Source organism: Rhinatrema bivittatum, chromosome 14 (assembly GCF_901001135.1).
Source record: "Rhinatrema bivittatum chromosome 14, aRhiBiv1.1, whole genome shotgun sequence".
NCBI classification, from domain to species: domain Eukaryota; kingdom Metazoa; phylum Chordata; class Amphibia; order Gymnophiona; family Rhinatrematidae; genus Rhinatrema; species Rhinatrema bivittatum.
Window position 1 is genome coordinate 47,264,719 of NC_042628.1, and position 24,191 is coordinate 47,288,909.

General features: G+C 41.8%; 1 protein-coding gene across 2 annotated transcripts in view; it reads right to left on the reverse strand.

Annotated features, from left to right (window-relative positions):
• Positions 1 to 678: 678 nt before the first annotated feature.
• The window catches only part of NAA60 (N(alpha)-acetyltransferase 60, NatF catalytic subunit), an 83,120-nt gene continuing 59,607 nt past the window's right edge, over positions 679 to 24,191 (reverse strand). For both annotated transcript variants that reach the window (XM_029576737.1, XM_029576739.1), the window contains exons 5-8: positions 22,625 to 22,721; positions 18,407 to 18,641; positions 17,981 to 18,172; positions 679 to 12,902 (exon numbers count right to left, since the gene is read on the reverse strand). In XM_029576737.1, the coding sequence (XP_029432597.1) occupies positions 18,016 to 18,172; positions 18,407 to 18,641; positions 22,625 to 22,721 (489 nt within the window). In that variant the 3' untranslated portion in view covers positions 679 to 12,902; positions 17,981 to 18,015. The remainder of the gene's footprint in view (positions 12,903 to 17,980; positions 18,173 to 18,406; positions 18,642 to 22,624; positions 22,722 to 24,191) is intronic.

Below are 24,191 nucleotides of genomic sequence, written 5' to 3' on the forward strand. Positions count from 1 at the left end.
ATTATCTAAAAGAAACCTGCTGATGTTCTAAAGCAATAATTAATCTCTAGGATTCATCAAAATGCTATAATATCACATGCATAAAGTTTTTGCACCCTGCGATACTTGTATGTCACAGCTCACAAAGTTCCCAAACAGGATGAGAGAGAGACTATTTATAATGCCCTCATAGCAGTCAACTATTTATATCTCTATAGGAGGGCCAGCTAATAAACTCGAGGTGAGGTGGTTTAGGGGCCAGTTTTACATGCGGAGTGAGAGGTACAAACTGCAAAGTAGTCCTCTGTGAAGATTTGATGTCATTTGGAGTGAAGAAAGTTTGGTTTTTTGGGTTTTTTTATTTAGATTTATATTCCGCTTTTTGCACTTTTTTCAGCACTTCAAAGTGGATTACATTCAGATACTGTAGGTATTCCCTATGTTATCTCGCCCTAGCTTGATGGTACCCTGTTATAGAGTCCATCAAGCTAGGGTGAGAGAATATAGTAGAAATCTCATCTTTTTGAGACTTTCCTCACTCCAAATGATGTCAAATCTTCACTGAGGTGTACTGTGCAGTTTGTAAGTCTCTCTGCATGTAAAACTGGCCCCTAAACACTAAACCACCACCAACACCTCACCTCGAACTATTAGCTGGCCTTCCTATAATCATATAAATAGTTGAATACTGTGAAGGCCTCCCCAGAGGTGCTCGCTCTCTCTCTCCCCCTCCCTCCACTCCCAAGCCCAGAAATGGCCAAAATGCAATTTGCAAAATTTATCGCAAATTGCGTTATGGCTGTTTTGGGCATACCGCACAGCTTATCGCCAGGAAAAAAGGTGTAGTTATTTCTGGTGTTAAAACTGTGCAATAGTGTGCATTATGCTATCATACAGTGCGATACTGCCCCTCATTTTCATTAATCCCACCCCTTCTAAAAATTTGCATTCGCACCAAGCAAGAATATTATTGCATGCGTTATGGCGTTAATGTGTTCTTGCGTGCGTTAACGCCATAATGCATTTTGATGAATGACCCTATATGTCACTAAAACTGCTTCAGTACCTAGTATAGCTGACGATATGGAATTCATGACAAGCTACCTCTCTCAGCAGCTGTAAGCAGCCCACCCAATATACCCTGGTCTTTGTAAACACTGAATTTTGATATCACTAAATAAATCCCATTACATGAACTTTTTGAAGTATCCCCAGAAATGGAAACTCTTCAAAATATATAAGTTGCAATAGAAAGATGAAATAATCCATTACAAATGTTTTTGGGCAAATACACAGGAAGTGTTTTACAATCTGAAGGATGAGGAGAAGCAGAAAAGTGGTACACAAAATGGTCATTCCCTAGCGCCTATATAGAAAAGATCTCTCACACGTGTGATCAAAGCATTGCTTGCCAGGCACAGGATGGGGAGCAGTGACTGGCTGTTTCTATGTGGCGAAAGAGCTCAAATGAAACCTTATCCACCCTTCATAATGGTGAGAGATATCACCACGAGAGGTATAGTAACACACAGCACCAGTCCCCGATTCCATGCAGTTAAACAGCTTCTGCACCCACATTTCAGAGGTATTTTCATGGCAGTTACTGGAACATTAGTTTCTTCTAGAAGAGTCTGCACATTTTGTTCAACTCACTTTTTTCCAGGGGAAAGGGGGGAGCTCTGTGGGGTAGCTGCTAAACCATAAGCATCCCCCTTAGGAGCCTGAATGCTCATGACAAAGTCCAGAAACAAGCATCCTTCTCACAGTCCACCCACCATAACTGAGGGTGCGCTCCAGAAAACAGGGAGTGGCACAACCTGCTGGGGAACCTTCAGCTAGATTTGCTACTACTGCTTGCTATTCTAATAGGTCCTGTTATGTACCTTGCAAATATTTCAAAAGTTTGCAAGTCAAACTGCAATACCTATCTCTTCATCAATTACAAATTTTAATATGCTAAATTACTGAAATTTGTTTAGCAACTCCCCTGAGCCATGTATGCAAAACAACAGTACAGACAATGGCACTTCTTGGTCCTTCTTATGCCTCTTTTTTGAGTTTGAGGTGTTATACAGCAAGCTAAGTACTGGGTGCAGCTTCCAAAGCATCCACTTCGTGTCTTACCTCATGACATTATGAAGAGCAGTGTAGGGACTGAGAAGTGTTAACATCCTACTACCTGGCATTTTCTTGGATTCTAGCATATCTATTTTTACAAGGCTGCTTTAACTTTGCTGGAAACATTTTCTTTGGTATAATCCTGAAGCCTCCAGCTCACTGCAAAGTAAAGTTCAATTCTACAGCAAGAAGAGGCACTAACTGCACATGCTACACTATGATATCACTAGAGGAATTAGTGGTGGGAGAAGACTGATTGTATAGAAGAGAGTTTCTGTTACATGCACTCACTGCACTGTGATGTCACTTGAGAGATCATGCAGGAGGAGAAGACTGCAACTTTATTAGAGAGAATTTCTTTTACATACGCACTGTATGCTGTGATGCCACTTGATCAGGCAGGAGAAGCTGAAAAGGTACAGGAAAGAGCTGATTACACGCACACAAATTGCGCCGTGATGTCACAAGAGGGATTAGGTGGGAGAAGGCTGTGATTGTTCAGGGGAGAGCTTCTATTGCACACACATACGCACACTGCTCTTAGCTATGGAGAATTTGGTAGGAAGAATGTTAACTGGATGGGAAGTTGGCAAACCTTCCAGATAACTGCTTTTAATTTGAATGTATATTCAACAGTAAGGTGCATAGTGGCTAAAGTTAGTGATCCAACTTGAACTGTAGCTATTCATCTACTACTAAAGAATAACCTTTAAAAGCATGGGCACAATATGTCATTTATAAACTATGCAATGCTGAAGTATTTCCTGTATGACAATAATTTATCAAAATCATCTAATTATATCAGTGCAACTGGATGTGCCTATTACATCATTCTGTTGTCTTCCTGACACATCATTGTGTAGCAGTAACTTCCCTGATCTCACAGTGTAAAGATTTTGGTAACACAAAAATTATATGCAAAACATACACCCAAAATTAGACTGCTGAGTACGGCAATTCTTTCTACATAGAAGCACCATTCTTCACTGATCAGATAAGCATAAATCAAGCAAGTTCCATTATATCTCTTCATTTATCAATAACTGAAACAAATAACTGGCAATAAAGCTGGACCAAAATGGATAAAGTTTGTTTATCTGTAAACAGAGTTTTCTGTAGATAGCAGGATTAATTAACCAATTCGTGTGGGGTGATGTCATCTGATTGTGCTCACACAGACCCATCTCTCACAGCTCAGTAAAAAAACTTTACTTAGCATGCATAGGAGTTGCCATGCACCTATGCTGCCTTGTGAACCCCTCAATCTCTTTCAGACCTTAAGCTTCAACAAGGTGGTCCATTTGCCAGGGAGGTGGGTGGGTGTTAGGTGTGGCTAATTCATCCTGCTGTCTATGGAGAACCCCATTTACAGGTAAGTAAACTTGCTTTCTCTATGGACAAACAGGCATGAGGGTTGTACAGTGGAAGCAATTACTTAAAGAAAACCTGACCACATCAAGTGGAAAATGAACTGCTGGGAGAATAAGCTACGCAGAACTGCTTGTCCAAAATGACTGTCTCCTCGGGACATGCTGTCAGAAAGCAGCAGGACGTGAAGGTGTGAACCAATGACCAGGATGCAGTTTTACAAATATCTTCAATTGAAGTGTCCCTGAGATGAGCCACTGAAGTTATAGTGTCTTTCCTTTGATGAACCTTGACAAACTGTAATCTGTAAGCCAACCAGTGTGTAACAGGTGCTATACAGTTCATTAGTTAATTGGACATAATTCGTTTGGCATTCTCAATCAATTGGGATCAAAAGACATGAACAGTTGAGAAGCTTGATGGTTGAGTCCTCTGTAGCTAAAATGCCAGGGCTCTCTTCCAAACCAAGGGAGCTTGCTCTTTGTGCACATGTGATCTCGGAAAAAATGTAGGTAGCACAATGGCTTGATTGTTGTGAAACACAGATACCACTTTTGGAAGAACTTGGAGTGAGAAACCAGAACATGTAGTTCACTCTTTGTGCTGAAGTTATGCCCATGAGAAACAATACTTTACAGGTGAGAAAATTCAAGTTTACAGATTCGAGAAGTTCAAAAGGAGATTTGATGAGGTGAGTTAGGACCATGATCAAGACCCAGGGCATTGGAGATTTACTATGACAGTCTTTCATGAATTTTGATACCAAGGAGTAGAGAGAGATTGGAGCCCCTTCCACCTGTTGATATGTCACAAGGGCACATTGACTGCAGAGGTGCTAAGTTCTGAAGATGAGAGGCAGAATGGATACTGAAGCAAGCCCCTCGGGCCACAGGAGAAGAGGTCCAACTGGCTGGTTCTACATCGAGAACATTTGAAATGGTTCTTGTTGAAGGTTTCCTGTCAGAAATTAGAACCCTAACTCTTTGGGAATTAAGCAAAGAGGAAATTACTGGGCATTCAATATCCATGTTGTTAGGGCTAGCGGTGGCAGGTTTGGATGGCAGAGTCTGCCATCCTTCTGTGTAATGAGAGTTGGAGACATTCCCAAAGAAACCAGAGACTGAACTGACAGACAGATGAGCTTATAGATACAAGGCTTGCTATGGTCAGGCAGGTATTACAAGGATCACCCTTGCCTTGTCCCGAAGGATGAAAAGTACTTAGTGTAGACAGATGTTCTAATCTAGCACAAAAGTGTCAGGAGCTGATCTGTAGCTGCTTGGATGCATGAAGCAGAACTTTGACTTTTCTGTTGTTCTGGAAGCAAACATGACAATTACCAGCTTTCCTCAGTGACTGAACAAGTCATCCACAAACCTTTGATTCAAGGACCACTCACGCAGTTATAATACTGTTGAAATGGTCTGCCAACATGTTCACGATTCCTGGAAGGTAGGTCACCTGAGATGAGCATTGCACCATACCTCCCCTACTTGTTTATGTAGGACATAGCTACTTGGTTGTCTGTCTGGATCAAAATCTTCTTTCCTGAAAGAAAGTTGTAGAAAACCTTTAGAGCATAGTGGATATCTCACAGCTCCAGATGGTTACTTTGGAGATAAATCTCCACTGAGGACCATGATTCTTAGATCCATGCCGCTCTGGTGTTTGGCCCCTCCCATTGGTGGAGACATGTATAAACAGACACTTGATGGGCAGAGTGAGCAACATGAGGCCCACCTTTAGAACTTCCGGATACATCCATCACTGAAGGGATGCTCTCATCCTGGAGGTCACTGCAATTCTGTGGGCCAAAGGCTGATATAACTGATCCCATTGGCTTCAAAGGCCCCACATGGGCAGACAAGTCAGAGGTCACAGTCACGGCTGCTATATATCCAAGAACAAGAACCAACCTTGCTGACAATCAGACCTGTTGAAGGAAGATCTTACCAGGGCTATCAGCAATATGGCACTTTCAATGAGGAAGAATGCCTTCTCCTGAAATGTGTCTATCCAGGCTCCTATGAAGTGAATTATTTGAGCCAGAAACAAGTTTGACTTGGTAAAGCTGACCAGGAATCCCAGGGACTGGTTAAGCCATATGGTTTGAGGGGGATATACCCACTACCAGTCAACCATCTAGGTATGGTAGCACACAGACTTCCCTGCTGAAGAAGCTGCACTGCCACTACTGCTAAGAAGAAGAATGCAGAATGGACACACTTTGCACTGGTAATGCATGTCCTTCACCACAAACCTGAGGAATTTCTAATGGCAGGGTGATTGGGGACGTGGGCATACATCTAATCTCTCAACTGAATTAAAGGAGAATCATCTGGAGGGAGTTCATTTTTAATCTCTCCTGTACCAACAACTTATTCAGCCTCCGCAAGTCCAGTAGAGGTCTTGGAGATCAGGAAATACCTGTAATAGAAACCCTGGCTACACTCCTGAGGAAAGATAGTTTTGATTGCCTTCTGTTTTAAGAGCGACTCCACTTCCAGCTGCGCAGATTGAGAGGGATCGGTACTGAAGACTGAATCACTGGGTTGGAAGAAGGTGAGAAAAGCATAAGTGGTAGCCATACTTCATTTTCAGGACCCACTGGTCCTTAGTGGTATGGAGTCATTCTGAGAGGAAGGACTGAACCTTTCTCCACACCAGAGAAGGCATGGATGCTGGTCTCAAAATTGTCAAAAACTGGTCCCAGGCTTAGGCTGCATCTGCTGCTGAGCCTTGCCTGATGCTTTTCCTGCTAATAAAGAGAGGGAGGAAATCAATGACATTGAAAAGAGTGGTAAGGGCATCTTTGGAAGAATTGATCCTTGTAAGGAAAATACTAGCGTCAGGCAGAAGCTGGCTGGTTCCTCACCACAGCTGATAGTGATTGCAAGGCAGATTGATGTTTTTTTAAATCAGAGCCATTGTCTCAAATTTTTATCACCAAATTGTCCCCAATAGAGGGCGCATCCACAAGACAATTATGTATAGTATATCCTTTCGGAGTCCACTTGCTTTCAACCAAATGAGCTGTTGGGCTCCTATAGACACAGCTGAAGTTCTAGCTGCCATATCAATTGTTTTGTAAGCAGAACAGATAAGGTGCTTCTCGTATTCCTTTACTACTAGGTGGAAGTCCACTTATTCTGGGACTGTTGAATCCATCAAAGGCTTTAGTTTTTGTACTCATTATACAGGTACTCCACTATGTAGAGCTGGTGAGCCACAATCCACATGGAACCCTGGAAGACTTTTTTCCCCAAATGCATCCAATACCTTTGAGCCCTTCCCAGGAGGCATGGTGAAGTATGCTTAACATGTTTCAATGCTGACTCCACCTCTGCTGAGTGGTGTGGTGGTTAGACCTTGTATTTTAAATCCAGTTTCCAGGCCATCAGCAAGCACAATGCTGGTGTCTGCCACAGCCTCATCTGAAAGTCCTTAAGAAGCTTTTGAACTGGGTTAAATATGAAATTTGTTTGAGGTTGAAGAAACTGGAGAAGCCTAAAGATTTTGGTACTTGGGTCCTTTTTTTCCCCCGACACTGACAGACAGCATCTTTATCAACTCATCCAAAAACCTGGAGTAGCAGATTTCCTTTGGAGGGGGATCTGAAGGAATCACTGTAAAATCTTCCGATCACAGAGAAACACTAAGCCATGACCCAAAGAGGATAAGGAAGACTGAGGAGACTTCCACTGTTCTGAGGGAGAAATGTCTGATAAGAACTCTGAATGAACAGAGTTCATCCCCTTCTGACTCGTGAAGGGACTCCCTTGGATAATGAGAACCCACCAACTTATGGTGAGGACTTACTCCCAACTCTGGAAACTCTTGTGAAGCACACACCAGTGTAGGACTTTGAGTAGCCCCACTATATGGGAAAATATACTCCATCTTGGACAGGAGAGGTTCTAATTTCCCTCTCTGGTCTCCAGAGCTTAATGAGCAAAAAAATTATTCACTAGCTACAACAGCTTGGCTGTCACAAACTGGAGATCCTCTGTGCTGGAGGTGCAAGAAAAACACCTCTTTAGAAATTCAGATCAGTTCATCAGTGAGGGCTGTCTGTACAGTCATGGAAGCATTTTGCACCACACAGCAGCTGCCTCTGTCATTGTTGTGTCCGGCTCCACCAACACTTCCTGTTGAATGGCACCTTGGTTCATGGATGGCACTGGCTGTGCCCGCTGCTGTGCCCTAGCCTTCGTGGTAGGACTTTTAAGCTTATGTGATATAAAGCACTCTGCTCCAATGTGACTGATAGTGCCCTAGCATGTCTGTCAACTGCACCTTCAAATTCAATTTTTGTGCAGAGGACACGAGCAGTACTCTGGTTGGTGCTGAGTCTTGTTCAGGCGCCAGGCTATTATGACGCTTATATCCAGAGATACAAGAACACTTAGATTTTGTAGAAATAATCAGCTGTCTGGATAAAATAAATAGGATTCTTCTGTGCCGTCTAAGGGCCTGCTCTAGTGGAGCCCTACGCCAGTGGTGCCAACTTTTTTCTTCTGCTTTGAGGGAGATGGTCCTGAAGATGGTTTTTTGACTTGTTTAGGTGCTCTTCTTGGCATTTCATCCAGTGCCATAGGCTTCAACAACCTGCTCAATCCTTGACCTGAAACAGACCTGGGAATCTCTGCCATGAGGTGGGGATGGGGAGAAGAGAGAACCTTTCTGTGCCGTTGGGATCAAGCTGGGGAGGATTCTTGTTTTGATTTCCTACACATCAAGAGAGTCTGACCCCATCTCACTCCTAGATGAGGAGTGGCTCTGCTGCCCAGCATCATGCCAAGGGTTCTTACGCCTTGGCGCCTTCCTTAGGGCCTTCATCTTCCAGGTACATTGCTGTTACAAGCTGGGGTTGGATGTCCCCCAGGGTGCAGTAGTTTGGGGAGTCATGGTTGGGGCTTGGATATTTTCCTTACTCATCTATTTTCTTTTCTTTTTTTTACAATTTAAAAGTTCTATTTGAGAGGCTGCTGAAACAGCAGCAAAAATTAAAAGAAGCAAAAAGGCAAATAAGGACACTAACAAGGCCTAAAATGTTGAGATGAAGAAAGACTTAGAAGCTCATGAATCAGAGTGTGTATGTGCAGAACTCCCACACATGCTCAGTAAAACTTTTCCTGAGCTCTGAGAACTGAGTATATGTTGGTGCTGTCTGATCATTCCATGCATTATGGCTAATTCATGCTTGCTTGTCATAGATTTAAATTTCCTGGAGGCTGGCAGCTCATAAAGAACACATTCTGCTGTGGAAAGACCTGCATTAAACCATACAGCACAGTGGGTTCAGTTTGTTCAAGTTCATAACTTGAAAATATTACTAGCAGACAGATATTTGAAGACTTTGGTAAATAAAAATAATCACCATCTATGTTTAAAAATGCCCAAGTAAAAAATCTCCTCCTGTCCCCCCCCCCCCAAAAAAAACCCCAAAACAAAACACAGCTCAAAGGCCATGCATAATGCACGACCTTCTTGCTTTTGATTGGGCATGCGGAGTTGCTCTCCCGATGTCACCAACATCTAGAAGTGGGCAAAGGAAATCCATAGAACATGCTGTGCTTAAAGTAAAGGTAAGAAGCCATACACACTTGTCCACACTTCAATCACCATACTGCTTCATTTAAAGAAATGCAAAAGCACTTATATAGCCTAACGCCACAGGAATCAATAGAGGGATAAAAGAGGAAAAAGAATCCTTTAATCCTGATGAACCACTCCTCACAATCAGAAGGAAGTTAAAGAGAGTGCTATATACGAGTTAGGGAAGGCTCCTATTATCTACAGGAAAAAAATGCATATCTCCCTTTGCATAATTTATCTTGCACTCATTGCCTTATCAGTAGTACTACATGTCAATGAAAAACAATCTTTTCATGAACACCTGCCTATTTGTTACTACTCTGAAGCTTCGATTTCCACTCCATCCCTCCTAGGATAGCATACCTTGATAGCTCAAAACTGATTATACAGAGCAACCTACACAGAAATGGTATGAGATAGGAAAATGGCTACTCATGTGTCTCACACAACACAGGCATCCTCAGATTTCAGCAGCTCATGACCTAAAACACACAACAATACAGGACACACACATTACAAACTGGACACCACCACATGCATACACAAACACATACACACTATGCCAAGTATTTCTGTTTAAATGATTTTTCCTCATATAAATTTTTGATTTTTTTTATATGCCATGTAGTCAGAAGTGCTGTCTGATATGCAATTTGGTGGATTGTGTGTACTACACAAAGAAAAGGAAATGTAAATTAGCTTGTTTGACAACTGATTGTGAATAGTAATGCTATACGTAGTTGGTGTAAAAGATGCATGCTTGTTAATGTAGCCTTGCTACATTAACAACAAAAAATTCTTCTGATCTCCCTACAGTCTTGGTTATCCATTGTGTCATCAATGTGTGCTGTGTGGCAGAGAAAATTAAAGGCAAAAGTGTTTGTCCACAGGTAGAAAGTATGTGGAGTGTGAGGAGTAACAGAATAAGCAAGAAAGAATAAGGCTGTGAATGAAAGGAAAGATATTTAGGATAAAACATTGTGTGAATGTAGCACAGAATAATGTAGGCATGAGGGCAGGACAGAGGCTTATTTTTAAAAAGGAGAACATTGTCATCTACAGTAAGAAAATAGGCTTTAGCCCATTAAAGGTAGAGTTTGCATGGAAAACTTTAGGTGGCATTTAAAAATTGGGTAAGGTTGCTAGAATTTTATATTACAGCAGATTAACACGAAACAAAGGTTAGTTCCAGCTATCTTTCCTACTTTACAAGAAGAAAAGAAAAAAAAAAAGTTTTAAAATGTCATTTCATTCCAACAGAATGTAATAGTAGCTGTGCCCTGGGAAGGAAATTAAATATGGTCTGAGGACTCCCAGAGGTAAATAAAAGGCAATATATATTCAGTGATTAGGTGTTTGTGGGCATGTCTGCGAGAAGGCTGTACTTTGTTAATGAAGCATCTATGGTGATGACTCTTGCTGCACGCTTTACATATCTTTTGCAGACCAGAACAGATAATATTTTTGTCCAAATCTCTTTTGAATAGCTCCCTTTATAACAGCTGCTTTTTGCTAAAACCCAAATATTTCCCAATATTCACCATCCAGAGGCAAAAAAAAAAGAGAATGGGCATACTGACTCCTCTGTGAACATGACTGAAAGCAGAGTTCAGGAAGGGGATCTCCTGCAACACTGCAATCATCTCAGGGAATATAAAGTCCCTTCCCTTGGAACTTAAGAATCCACAGAGGTCTTTTTAGAAACCTAATACCAGAAAGATCAGCCTCAGTATTTCAAAGTCTTAAATAAAGTCTTGCAAAGGAAAGTCATGCAGACTTCCAGAGAAACTCATTCAGTGATATCATTACCCAATGATACAAAATCTGACTTGCCGTTTCATTCTTCTCTCATATACCTAATGATGGAAAGTAGTTTGGGCAGACTAGATGGCCCTGCTGTTCTTATTTGCCATCATATTCTCTGTTTCTATAACATCAGCTAGATCAGTATTTCCTAACACTCTCCTAGAGTCACACCCAACCAGTCTCGTTTTCCGGCTATCCTTAATAAATATGCATGAGAAAGATTTGCATACACTGGAGACCCAGTCCATATGTAAATCTCTCGTATGCATATTCCTTCTGGCAATCCTGAAAACCTGACTGGATTGGTGTGCCTCCAGGATTGGGTTGGGAAACACTGAGCTAGATTGATTAAATGTAACATTTTTCCTGTTTAGAATGAGGTTCTTGCAGTATGGGTCCCCCTCATCTTGACTTTTGAAAGAAAAGGAAAAGGGTGCACTGATCAAGGTTTAAAAGCAGTGGTTCTTTTTTCTTTTTAACAAAAGGTACTGAGTCAGGGCCAGTACTAGCCCCCACTTTCCACTTTTCCCCCAACGAGGAAAGGGAAGTCAAAAAAGGTTCCAGGCTGGTTACCTGGCAGAAAATCACCACTGTTTAAAGTCTCCAACTTGTTTACAATATTGTTTAAAATATTTCCAAGAACCTTTCTGCAGAAACTAATGGTATCAGAATGGAGCCAATGTCGTACCTGTGCAGGTACGCTATAACAAAATCTGCCTGCAAGACCATCTAAAAAGAAAAAGCAATGAAGTCTTTAATGTACTCTCTGTGTTCACCTAACTCCTTTTTTTTCAAAGGAAAGAAAGCCCCTCCAGAGCATAACAGATTTTAAGGAAACATTAACATCCATTTCTCTCAATTAATAATGTTATTTACCATGATTTCTGAGCTTTCTCCATCTACTCAATCCCGCAGTGATGTCATATTGCTGAACCTATGGCATCACTATTGTGCTTATGGAAACTTATGTCAGGAAGCAAGGATTTAGGAGGAGCAAATGAGTGTATGAGACAGAGCTAAAGCAACAATCACTGCCATTCCACTATAACTAAAATTACCAGCAAAGGAAATCAACTTGCTCTATTTTCAAGCTTATATCAGTGGCAAGGTCCAACATTTCCTAAGCAAGCCTTGCTTTTAGCATTCTTTGAAAACAGTCAAAACTTTGAGACTGAAATGCCAAAAACAATGAACAGAAATTCTATCCCCATATTTCATTTTACTGAGGAAAATCTTTAAAAACCTGTGTGTGCATGCAGATACAGAAATAATCAGTGCTCTTCATGGGGCACTTGCCTGGTTTGTACTGGATTTTAATGATCTTTATATTAACCTGCACATGGTGCTGACAAAATCACAACCACTAGGGTCAGACCAATTGAAAGGTAAACAAAATGAGAGCAATGTAAACTAAAACTCAAAATAATTGAATAACATGAATAAAACAGAGGATTTTGAAATCTGAATTTAACACTGTTGGAGTGTTTCACAGAGCTCTAAAGGAAGAGATTACGCCTGGAAGCTAAGTATCCCTTTTGGTATTTTGGGAAACTGCTGAGTAACAAATACATGACACGCCAAAAGGAAGTCATACACTGGAAATGTTTTATCAAGGCCCGAGCAAACGTTGGGTATGTAAAAATGCAATGTTGAGAGGGTAGGTCAATTATGTGCATCTATGACCCAGCTAGGAAGAGGAAAAGCCACTTCTGCTTTTGAATACACTACCCAGAGAGCCAGCACAGGGAAAAGAGGGGGATTCACCTACACAGAAGTAAGTGGCGAGTCAATGAAAGCAGCTGAAAATGGTCCAAACAGGAGCTGCCCGAGAACTGCTTTGTGCTGGGAGAACAGCAGTGGAGTTCTGGTCCAAGGAAGGTTTAAGGGCTGTGACTTTCGGGAAGTACTTCAGTTTACCCTCAGTAAAGCAGATGGAGGGCGACGAGGTATTCAACTCATTATCCCCACACAACAGGCATGGAGAAAATCAGCAGAGAATCCAATCTGCTCAGTCACGGGAGGGCGGAAATATCCTATTTAAAAAAAGCAATAAAACATATGGACATTAGGAACACAGCAAAAGGTTAGGGACATTGAACACCAACTCCTCATTATTTGTGACAAGATCTTTGTTATGATGTATTGATAGATGAATTATTACAAATAATTTTCCAAATTATTAAGAGCGGTAGATAATTAAGGAAACAGGTTGTGAGGGGAAGATCACAGGTATCCTGAAGCCAAGGCTACAGCTTAGTTCCTCCAAAGCTTGCCAAATAACTAGACCATACTGCTGGTCTAGATCCATTTCTTTATCCCTGAAGGCTTACAGATGGCTCCTGACATGAAGCCACACTGGAGACACTCAGTCAGGGAAATTCCTGCTTTAAAAGCTATTAATAATAAAATGGTTTAAAGATAGCAGTTGATTATTTTGGCAATTATACACACAGGATCACACATCATTAAACTGATGAAAAATAACATTAATTTGTATTATTAGGTAATTTTACAATGGTTTAGAAGTAGATTCAGAGTAGAAAAGTTGAAGAACAGTTGGCAGGAGCAGCAAATGGACATTTCTGATACCAAACTTTATGCATGGATTCTTAAGACTGAGCCTATTTAAGCTGTAAAAAGAAACCACATTGAACCAATCACTACAGGCCCACTATGGAGAAATAATGCACTGTGACGATGGGCAGGAGGATCACAGGAACAACAGTGTCTTAGTGCTAAGGCAGCTGACAGAAAATGTTTTCTGCTACAGCTTGCACCAGAGCCTTGCACAAAATCTTCCCTACTACGTTTCCCTCACTTACCATGCATTTGTGCCGATTCGTTCCATATGCACTAAAGCTGTAATCATTTATTGTTAACCTCTCTCTATTGTATACATAAGAAAATCTACATTTTCCCTAGTTAGTGGGCCTTTTTAATTGACTGAGTAAAATGCTTGCCTTAAACTTGGGCTGGGGTAGCAGTATGCAACAATATGTTCATAAGTGCAATGAAGTAAACATATATAAAACTTTTACCACTCAAATTGTTAGCAACAAGCTAAATTTCAAAGAGGCATGTTCCTTATTCCCATTTCATCTAAAAAATGAGAGCATTAGGGCCGGTCCAGTGATTTTGGGGCAAGTGCTATAGGCTGCCATGCAGAGGACCTGGGTTGATTACTTGGTTGGGCTTCTGTCCTTCACGCTGCAGAAGAGGTATTCATAACCCATGGAAAGAGGGAATTTCACCCATCGGCAACACAGTGGTCAGACTTAAGGTCTACGTCAGCCTGGTTCCTAATGGAGCTGCTCTTTGTTGCCCCCAACCAAGGTCTGTTGCTGTGATGGCTGGATGGATTAAAGGAAATACAGAAAATAATGGGGGGGGGGGGGGGGGGGATCTGAGATTCAATCAGTATCCTCGGTGTATAATTTTCAGGACCCATCGGTCTGTTGTAATGAAAGACCATGCTCGTTTGAAATGATGACGCCTTTTGCCTATTGGAAGCTCCTCTAAGGGTAACAGGGAAGATATGTTGAAACTGTAGTCAAAATTTAGGAAGAACTCTGGTCTTCATCTTCTGTAGAGGCTTAGGCTGTCTTCTTCCTCTGGTACGCAGCCTGCTTTAATGCTGCAGCTGTTGCTGGAAACAAGGGTGTGGCTAGGGGGTACTACTGGTATCTTCTTGGGTAGAAATATTGACTTTTATAAAGAAAAGGCTGATCTGTCTGGAGATGGATGGCTGTTCAGCTGCAGCTGTTGAAAGGGTAGCGCAGGCAGCACAGGGAATCCTTAATAACAGCCACTGTTTTGTTTAGCTTTCTCTCCTAAGCATCTGCAAGCTTTTCATGTACATCCTTAAGGAAACCAGATGCACACAACCAAGGTAAGCCTTATGGCTCCAATGGCTACCACTCAAGTTCTACAAGAAGTGAATGTCGAAGGCTGATCTTATTAGATGTTCACCAGAGTCTTCTGTTGTCTGAATGGCAGGAATAAAGTGGTTCATTTTATCTATTGGAAGTGCTTCTACTAAAGATTGTAACTTCTGCAGACAAGCATACACATACTGAATTACATGTAGTTGATGAGCTGTTATTCTGGCACTTAGCCTAAGTCCTTGAAAGACCTTCTTTGCCATAGTGTCCATCATCCTGGCATTTTTGCCGGGAGGGGTGTTTAAATGCATTACTTGTCTAGGCACAAGAACGTAGTTTAGTAAGCAAATGATAACTTCCCCAAGGTTCTGATTCTTGTAATTTGCCTTGCAAACTCCACTGTAGCATTTCCATCCTTGCTGCATTGAAGCTGATGTTTCTTTGAGAAATTCTGCAATTCTTGTCATCAGCAGCTCTCAAAAACTATCCTACTGATGTTTCCCAGGTTAGGTTCCTAGCTACTAAAAAATAGTGTTCTTCTTCCTTAAATTCCAGTCACCCCGAGATTGCCAAGGATTAGCAAGAGGGGGGGTGCAGGGGAGGCAAGGGAGCAGTGAGGCGCACACACACACACTTACACATGTTCATTCTCATACTCATTTCATTTACATGCTCACTCTCACTTCTTTCTTCCATACATAGGCCCACTTACTGTCAGTTCTCTCTTTCACACACACATGTCCACAGACCTCTCTCTTTCCTACGCAAGCACCCATACACTTTCTCACGCACACACACATCTATTCTTTCTCCGCTCCCTGAACACACCAGCAGCAGCAGCCTCCTCTTTTAGGCCTGTGTAGCTAATGGGGGGACTCTTTCTTTCTGCTGTGTGGGTCGGCACTGCTCCAGTCTGTCTTTGTGTTCCTTTATTTGGCTGCATGGCTGATGCTGCCCCCACTTTTTTTTTGGGGCCACGCAGTCTACACCTCTCCCCGCCCACTCCTATTTCTGACCACTCTGCCAACTCTGCATTCTTTCCACTTGCCTCGCCATCAATGCTCTTATGTTCTTCCCACCCACGTGGGCCCAGGTGACTTCCAATTCTGGATCCGCATGATCAGCAGCAACATCCAGAGTTTTGCGGTGTTGGCGATTCTTTTGGCATTCTGGAGTCTCCGGGTCAAATTCTGAGAGTTCCCAAGTATACCTATCCCCCTTCTACTGGACTATCACCATTCCCCACAAACTCCCCTTCCCCACTGTTATTTACATTTTCTACTCTATCCTTAAAAGACCTAGAGCTAGTATCCCTCCAACCTTTACATGCATGGTCATTAACAAGGTTGAAGCCTTGACAACTGGCGCTACTGCTCACAAGTTTCAAATTTGTGCTAATGCAATCTTTTTTGGCCAAGTAGGTCCTCTTTTTCCTTCCAGCTCATTCAGAATTGGTGCAGGGATCTGGGAACCATGAGCCTGAAACTACCCAGGGATGTTTCCCCTATTTTAATAGACTCACTCTCCCACTGTCTTGAGGCTAGGAGCCAAGCACCAGGGCTCCCTCTGGAACCCTTTACAATGGGCTCTAAATTCAGCCATAAGGCCTCATTCTTAAAAATGAATACAATGCCACCCCCCTCAACTCCTCCAGAGGCTGTGAACACTGCCTCTGCAGCATCTCCAGCTGACCCAGGGTGCAGGAAGCTAAATCCAAGAACCTCCCACATGGCAGCACACTGCAATACTACTGAGCTACCGGCCTGCCCTGTTCAGAATTTTTAATTAACATCCATTTTTGGTATGAAAGTGTTAACTAAATATCAAATTTTAAAAAATGAAATTTGAGGCACCAATTTAATCATTGTCTCTCTTTCATTGTTTTATCTGCACCAGAATGAAAAGCTGGAGAGGGAGACATCCACCTGCTTCAATGACATGCCACTACTGCAAAGTTGCTGGCGAGGACCTTTATAAATGCTGCCATGTGGCTATGCTCGCCAAACCTGTGGCCGAATCTACGACCAACATGACTTCCAAATGACATTGTTATTTATTTATTTATTTATGAGTTTTTATATACCGTCATTAAGTTATTCACCATCATAACGGTTTACAGATGGGCACCTATATCAAAGGAAAATATGGTTCATACATAACATGGGTGGTGCCATTAGTATTCGGTAACAAATAAGAGTTAATTTCAAAAGACATTGCTTGTGGTTGAGTGTTTAATAGAAATTCATCCTGCTGGTTGACTACAGTTTAAAATAAGTTGAACTAATTCCATTAGTCGCCGGAATTAAGGCATTGGGTGCTTTAAGCCGCTGTCCCTTAAGTTATTTTCTTTAATTGCCTACTACGTTCTCCTTCTTGAAGGCTTGATTAAAAAACCAGGTCTTGAGTTGTGTTTTGAAAAATGTATGATTGCTCTGGAGTCTGAGGTCAAGGGGCATGGAGTTCCATAATGTGGGACTGGCTAGAGATAATGCACGTTCCCTCACCTGGGTAAGTCTTGCTGTTTTTACAGATGGAATGGGTAGGAGTGCTCTGTTTGTTGACCTTAAATTTCTGTGTGGGACGTGTACTTTAAGTGCTGTGTTCAGCCACTCTGCTTTTTCATCGTGGTTGAGTTTGTGTATTAAGCACAGTGCTTTGAATTGTATTCTTTGTTCTATGGGTAGCCAATGTAGAGCGGCAAGTGTATCGGATATGTGATCTCTTTTGCTCTTTCCAGTGAGAATTCTAGCTGCAGCATTTTGTAAAATCTGCAGTGGTCTTATTGTAGTGTTGGGTAGACCTAGTAGCAAAGCATTGCAGTAGTCTGTGCTGGCAAATATCAAAGACTGAAGGACAGTACGAAAGTTTGGCAAGGATAGTAATGGTTTAAGTTTTCTGAGTATCAGGAGTTTTGCGTATCCTTCCTTTACCTTTAGAGATATGTGTTTGAGGTTTAGTTCATTGTCAATAATTACTCCGAGATTTCGAACTTTCTTAGGTAAATCAATTTGTTGGGTGTTATTGAGAAGTACTGGAGTTTGTGAAATATTCATGCTTTTCCTTTCTAAGTGTATGAATTCGGTCTTGTCAATGTTGATTATCAGCTCCATTTGGTTTAGTAGTTGCTTTAATATGTCCAGATACATCATGGCCAAGGCTAAGCGCACTAAAGCAGACAGAGATGCAGCAGGCACAAGTTTACAGAATATATTTTATAGGATGATACATACCCTCTTTCTCTAGGAGGTTCAATCTTCTATGCCAGTCACATTGTGCGACTATATTCAATGCCACTCTTTGCGGAGATACCAGACCATGGTAGTAGGCTGCGAAGGAGGCTCTGAGCCTGTCGGTATATTCTCTGGGGAATTGAACAAGGGCTCAGATTGGCTAATGCTGATCCAATATGCTGAATGTAGTCGGTGCACCTTGATTAAGGAAAATTCACTTCACATGCTTCCAATACATTTCTAAGATTAAATTATCATTCTTTCAAAAATACGTGAAATCTACAGGAGTTCATTTTATATTAAACATCTTGCCTGTGAATGAATTAAACACTAAGACTGAGATGTTGGGCTACATTACACCCCCAAAGAGGTTACTGGATTTAAATGTAAGCAAGCTCTTTAAATACATACAGTTTCAAAGGATATAAGATTGTCCATGGTGGGTGTCCACCATTGATATACAGCACATAGGTAAAGCCATCTTTTAATACCCCTCTTATGGAGTAATAATATGGTAGATAATGATGCTGTCTAAAGTCTCTGTTTTCATAGAAGTTTATTGCTGTGTTATTAGTGGTGAGGACATGCAAATAGATTGCTTTACAGTGATCTTGGGCAGTAGTTGATATATGGTCCTTTAAACTTTCAAGTAAAAGAGAGCCTAAAAGAAAGAAAGAAAGTCATTACTACCAAATGACCAGTGCAGCAGATGACCATGCCACAGCATGACAGACATTTTAGCTTGCTTATTTTGCATTCCAAGAGACTCTTCAGTTTAGGCAATGCTAGCTGAGTTGCACCATCAGAAGAAATCATAATACACATTGGTTTATATCTAATTCCTGAACTGCATATTCCACAAACTCCTACAATATAAAGCCTAGAAGGAAACAATTTCATACCCAGGATCTTTGAAAAGCACACAGCCTTTGTGCACTAAACACCTCAACTTAAAGTGTGCTGAACAATTATGTTACTGTATGTTTCAATGTTGTTCTTTTGATGAACAAGGGGTTCACCTCAAGGGCATTACTGTCTTCTCCATCATATAAAGCTATTAATGATGCATCAGAAACTCTCCTAGCCCTTGCCAGTCCAAGGAGAAGAATAAAAATTCAATGTTCTGTTGGCAATGCAATACATAAATCCACTGAGACACAGAACTAGCACAAAGGATAATTTGAAGCTTAAAGACAATTACAATACAAAGGGATCCCAGGAGTGACAAGGATTAGAAAGGGCATGAATGTGAATCGTCACATGGGCTAACTCGTCAATTTGAGCCGTTGATGGATTAAAGACCTACAGGAGGATTCCAAGACAAAGTATATACTAAGTTTGGAGTTTTCAATGAGAAAACATATTAGCATAAATGTAAGACACGGGGCGGTACCTTTGAAACAGCCACGCGAGTGGACACGTATGTATGTTTGTCAGCTCGCGACCATTTTATAACAAACGCGCGCATATGCATGCATGGTATAAAACAGGCTGAATGTGCACTTGTGTGCGATCATAAGCGAGTGCGCACAAATGCCTCTTCTACCACGTAAGTGGGAGGATTTTAGTAGACATGCACGCCACCGCAATTAACAATTTTCCCAGTTTGTTCGCAGTTCACTCAGTTTAGGGATAGGCCTTCCAAACCCCCCTAGTTTATTAACCTCCCTTTCCCTCTATTAGCTGAAACCCTTAAAACCCCGCTGAACAGCCTGGATTTTATAGCATTTTTTACTGACATGCCATCTATAGCAGTAGTAGTTATGTGACAGGGACCCCGGTGCACACCTGTGCGCGTATTTACACACACACACCTCTTGGCTTTCTGACATGCCTACGCCCAGACCACGCACCTTTTCCACAAATGTTTGACTTTTGCGCATAGCGGGAGATATGCGCGTACATGGGCGGCTTACAAAATCTGCTTGGTGCATGCCGGCCCAATTTGTGCGCGAATCTCCTGGCACTGGCATGCGTAGAGCTTTTAAAATTCGCCTTAAGAGTTTGCAAATCATTTTACACCCTTTTGTTTTTTTGGTCTTTTTTTTCCCCATTTTCTCCCCTCCTCCAACATAGCACAGGATCTCTTGCTGGCCAAGGGCTAGAAAAAGTCTTCTCCAAGACTGAACCTTCAGCACTGCTTTGGAGCCAGCAGGGATGGTCTAGCAGCAGCAGCAGCAGCAGGTGACCTCTGTTCCCATCTTGTGTCACAATAAACCTGGATATCCACCAGACAGAAGATTCAAAACATGGGTTTTCTTGGTCATAACATACCACCGAGACAGAGGGATAGCATCCTATTTTACATTTTAGTATCACAGAAAACCAAGACACTTTGCAAGAAGTCATGTTTATTTTGTGATGAGTCCCCTGAGTTTGTTTCAACTTCAGAGGCAAATAATGGATATCTGGCAGGAGCTGTGAGCAATGCAATTGCAGCATTCAGCCATGTTGCCTCAGGTTAGCAACATGTTTCAAGTACTGAATTCCTTTTAATATTAAAAATATTTAGCTCTGTATGATGGATTTTGTTATTTTTTTCTCCACATAAAACTATTATCATAGTCGGTGAGAGGAAGCAGCTAATGCCATCCATTCATACTTTCAATCTCTAATCTAGAAATTTAAGTTATGATTTGGAGTAGATAAAAGTCAGAGTTATTTTGATAATCTCCTCTTTCTTTCCAAGTCTTCTGATTTCTTTGGCATTCCTAGCAGCCACTATAGCTTATCCCTCAGTGGGAGTTTCAGGACTACTGCCCAAATAGGGGGGGGGGGGCCTCCACTGTGCCAGCGAAAAAACAAAACATTCACATGCAGTTTTTAATATTTTCCATTTTTTCTCCTCCCCATTCCCACCGAGACCAAGCATTGCAGCCAGCCCTGTGAGTGAGAGCAGGAAACAGCACTCTACAGAGCTACAGTACTCCCCAAGGTGCTCTTCAGTAGGCCAGCAGGTAAGATGCACTTGGTTCACCCACGTTCCAGAGAGTGAATGCTATGCCCTCAGCAACCCAAGCCTCAAACAGCATGAGGAACAGGAGCCTTGAAGAAAGATAGAATCAAGGTCATCACACACAGCATGAACCACTAAGACAGTGTGATAGCGATATGTGGGGTACTGGCTTCATAAAGAGGGGAGCAAAAAAGAAAAAAAAACTGAAGACCTGGCCACAACTGTATATTCAATACTTAAGCAATAATCCACTGTGCACAGGATATTTACTGTCTAAAGAAGTTTACCCTTGGGTCTCTCACTCAGACAAATAACAGACAGAAAATGCCCAGGCCACAGGGATCATTGCTATTATATGATAAACTCTATGGGTTGGATTTTAAAAGGGTTACGCGCTTAAGTTAAGAGCATAACCCTTAAAAAAAAACCCTGCGCGCGCCGAGCCTATTTTGCATAGGCTTGGCAGCGCACGCAAGCCTCGGAACGTGCATAAGTCCCCGGGCTTTGCTAGGGGGGCGTGTTGTGGGGGCGGCGCGACGTTCGGGGTGTTCCGGGGGGCGTGGTCCCGGCCCAGGGGTGTTCTGGGGGGCGTGACCGAGGCTTCCGGACCAGCCCCCGGGTCGGGTGATGGCGTGGCAGCAGGCCATCGGCGCAGGCGTAACTTGTGCGATAAAGGTGGGGGGGTGGGTTAGGTAGGGGAAGGGAGGGGAAGGTGCTGGAGGGGTGGAGGGAACGGGCAGCGCACGCAGGGCTCGGCGCGCGCAAGTTGCACAAAATGTGCACCCCCTTGCACGTGCTGACCCCGGATTTTATAAGGGCTACGCGCGTATCTTATAAAATACGGCGTATTTTTGTTCGCGCCTGGTGTGCGAATAAAAGTACGCGCGCACTGTTTTTTAAAATGTACCCCTATGTGTTCTAGGTTTTTAACAGGTTTTCATGACAGTTAAATCAGTGAAACAAGAAATCTGTACAGAAGTTAACACTCTGTGTTCCAGTCAGCTTACTCAATTCTTCATGAGCATCCTGATGATCTTATGTTTTATTTTCACTTTTCATTTTTGTATCATTTCTCTCTCAACTCCCTCTGTACCCAGCACGTTGATTAATGCTCAGATTCCTTCCCTCACAATAGCCGTAAGTACTACCTCCAAAGCACTCTGAGACCCATCTGCTTCTAGGACCTGGAAGCAGACAAGAGGCTGGGTCCCTTGCACTGGAAATGCCACCAGTCAAGCCCTGCATAAGACGCTGAGCAGGCCAACACAGCTGACTTTTAAAAGGCTATGTAGAAATAAAACTTGAATCCTCTGAAGTCCAGCCAAGTAACTGAACAATTTACTCCAGAATTAATCATGTGAGGGTAAGGATGCTTCACACTTTGGGAAACCATCAAAAATAAACTTAATGCAAGAGCCAGGTTCCCTAATCAATGCTTTTTTGTAAATCTATGCTGAGCAAGTAAGCAAAAATGGTTTAAAAAATTATATTTCAATATTTACATACTGCCAATCAAAAATTTCTTAGCGCTTTCCAAGAGTGCATTCATAAAATCAACAATAAAACATAACGAACAAACACAATTTTACAGGTTTCAGCTTAGAAAGCATATACACTTTCAAATGATCCTGCTTTAAAAGGTAAATACCGGGACTAAATAAATTCAGAATTATTCAGTTTATTCTTACCAATTCCATGTTTCCTAAATTCTTTTACAACACCCAGGCTTAAGATATAAGCGACTTGAGTATCAACAGGAAAACTGGAGGCTAGAATATCTCCATCCTAAGCACAAAGAAAGAGAAATCTATAATACAGCTGCGGTTAGCAGTGCAACCCAATACAGCCTTGAATATTAAAGTGAGCTCAAGATTAATGGGTTCCAAACCCAGCATAGTTAACTCAGCCTTCCACAATCTTTCAAGACTGATCAAATGTTGAGAAATTATCTTAATTGCTTATTTTGTTAATTTTTAAACATTACAGGTATTATAAAAGAAATGCAATCTCTATGTCAGTGACAAAACACTATGGTTAACAGAAGTAGAATTAAAACAGCTATATTAAATTACTGGATCACATTGTTGGACTATTGAGTTCAGATACTTCATGCCATAGAAACTAAGATGTCCTTGGTTCTGACATTAAGTTCTACACTTATACCTGTTATATTGCTGTTTGGTTTTTTCACAAATATACCTGGAGTTATGATTCAATGTTAACTTAAAAAAAAAAAAAGGAAGGAAAAGAAAAGTTGTTTACCTGTAGCAGGTGTTCTCCATAGACAGCAGGAGAAAGCAGCAGCATAAAGAGGGTGGCATCACTAGATGGCACCAACGTGGAACATGCTCTCTCAGAGCTCAGAAAGACCTAGAAGTCTTTCAGAGCATGCATGGGTATTCCCGGGCTGCTGCCTCCATGCAAATCTCCTCGGTCATTTTAGAAGCTAAACTTCAGCTCTGCGGGTATGAAGGTAGGACTGTGTGGCTGATTTGTCCTCCTGTCTACAGAAAACACCTACTACAGGTACGCAACTTTGCTTTCCCCATGGACAAAGAAGACTAAATTCAGCCATATTAGTGGGGTGAAGAGACCCATTATATTGTGTCAAGAGAGTTTTTGTTGAACTGGTTGAGCAGCTGCTAGCTTTGAAGCCTGATATGGGCCAAAGGGGGTTATCAGGCTCATCTTCACTTGAATAATGTTTTGGATATTAGAGGTTTTGGTGGGAAAGCAGATATTAGGCCATTGCCCCATGGGATCAAAAATGCATCTAATGCTAAGGCATTGGGTGCAGGTGTTTTGAGTTGTATGGAGGACGTTTGTAGTTGAACAGAGCTGCAAAGAAATCTACTTGTGGTATTCGCCAAAGTGGAAAAAAAGAACTGAAGTGTGCTGGGATGGAAAGACCATTTGAGAGACTCTAAATGACACTTCATAGAATCCGCTAAAACATGTTTGTTTGTTTTGTTTTTTATCTGGAAGATGAATAGCATTCAAATGTATTTTCCTTAAGACTGCCCAATTCCAAATTTTGCATGTTTCTTGGCATAATTTTGAGGACCCTGTTCCTCCTTGCTTGTTCATGTAATACATTGCTACCTGATTGTCTGTTTGGATTTGGACTACTGTTCCCTTCAACCATGGCTCAAACACTAGGTCATTTTCTATTGAAAATTTAAAAACTTATGTATCAGTTCAATGTGGGTCATTCCTGCCATTTGAATGACCTATGATTAAATATAAGGCAGAGCA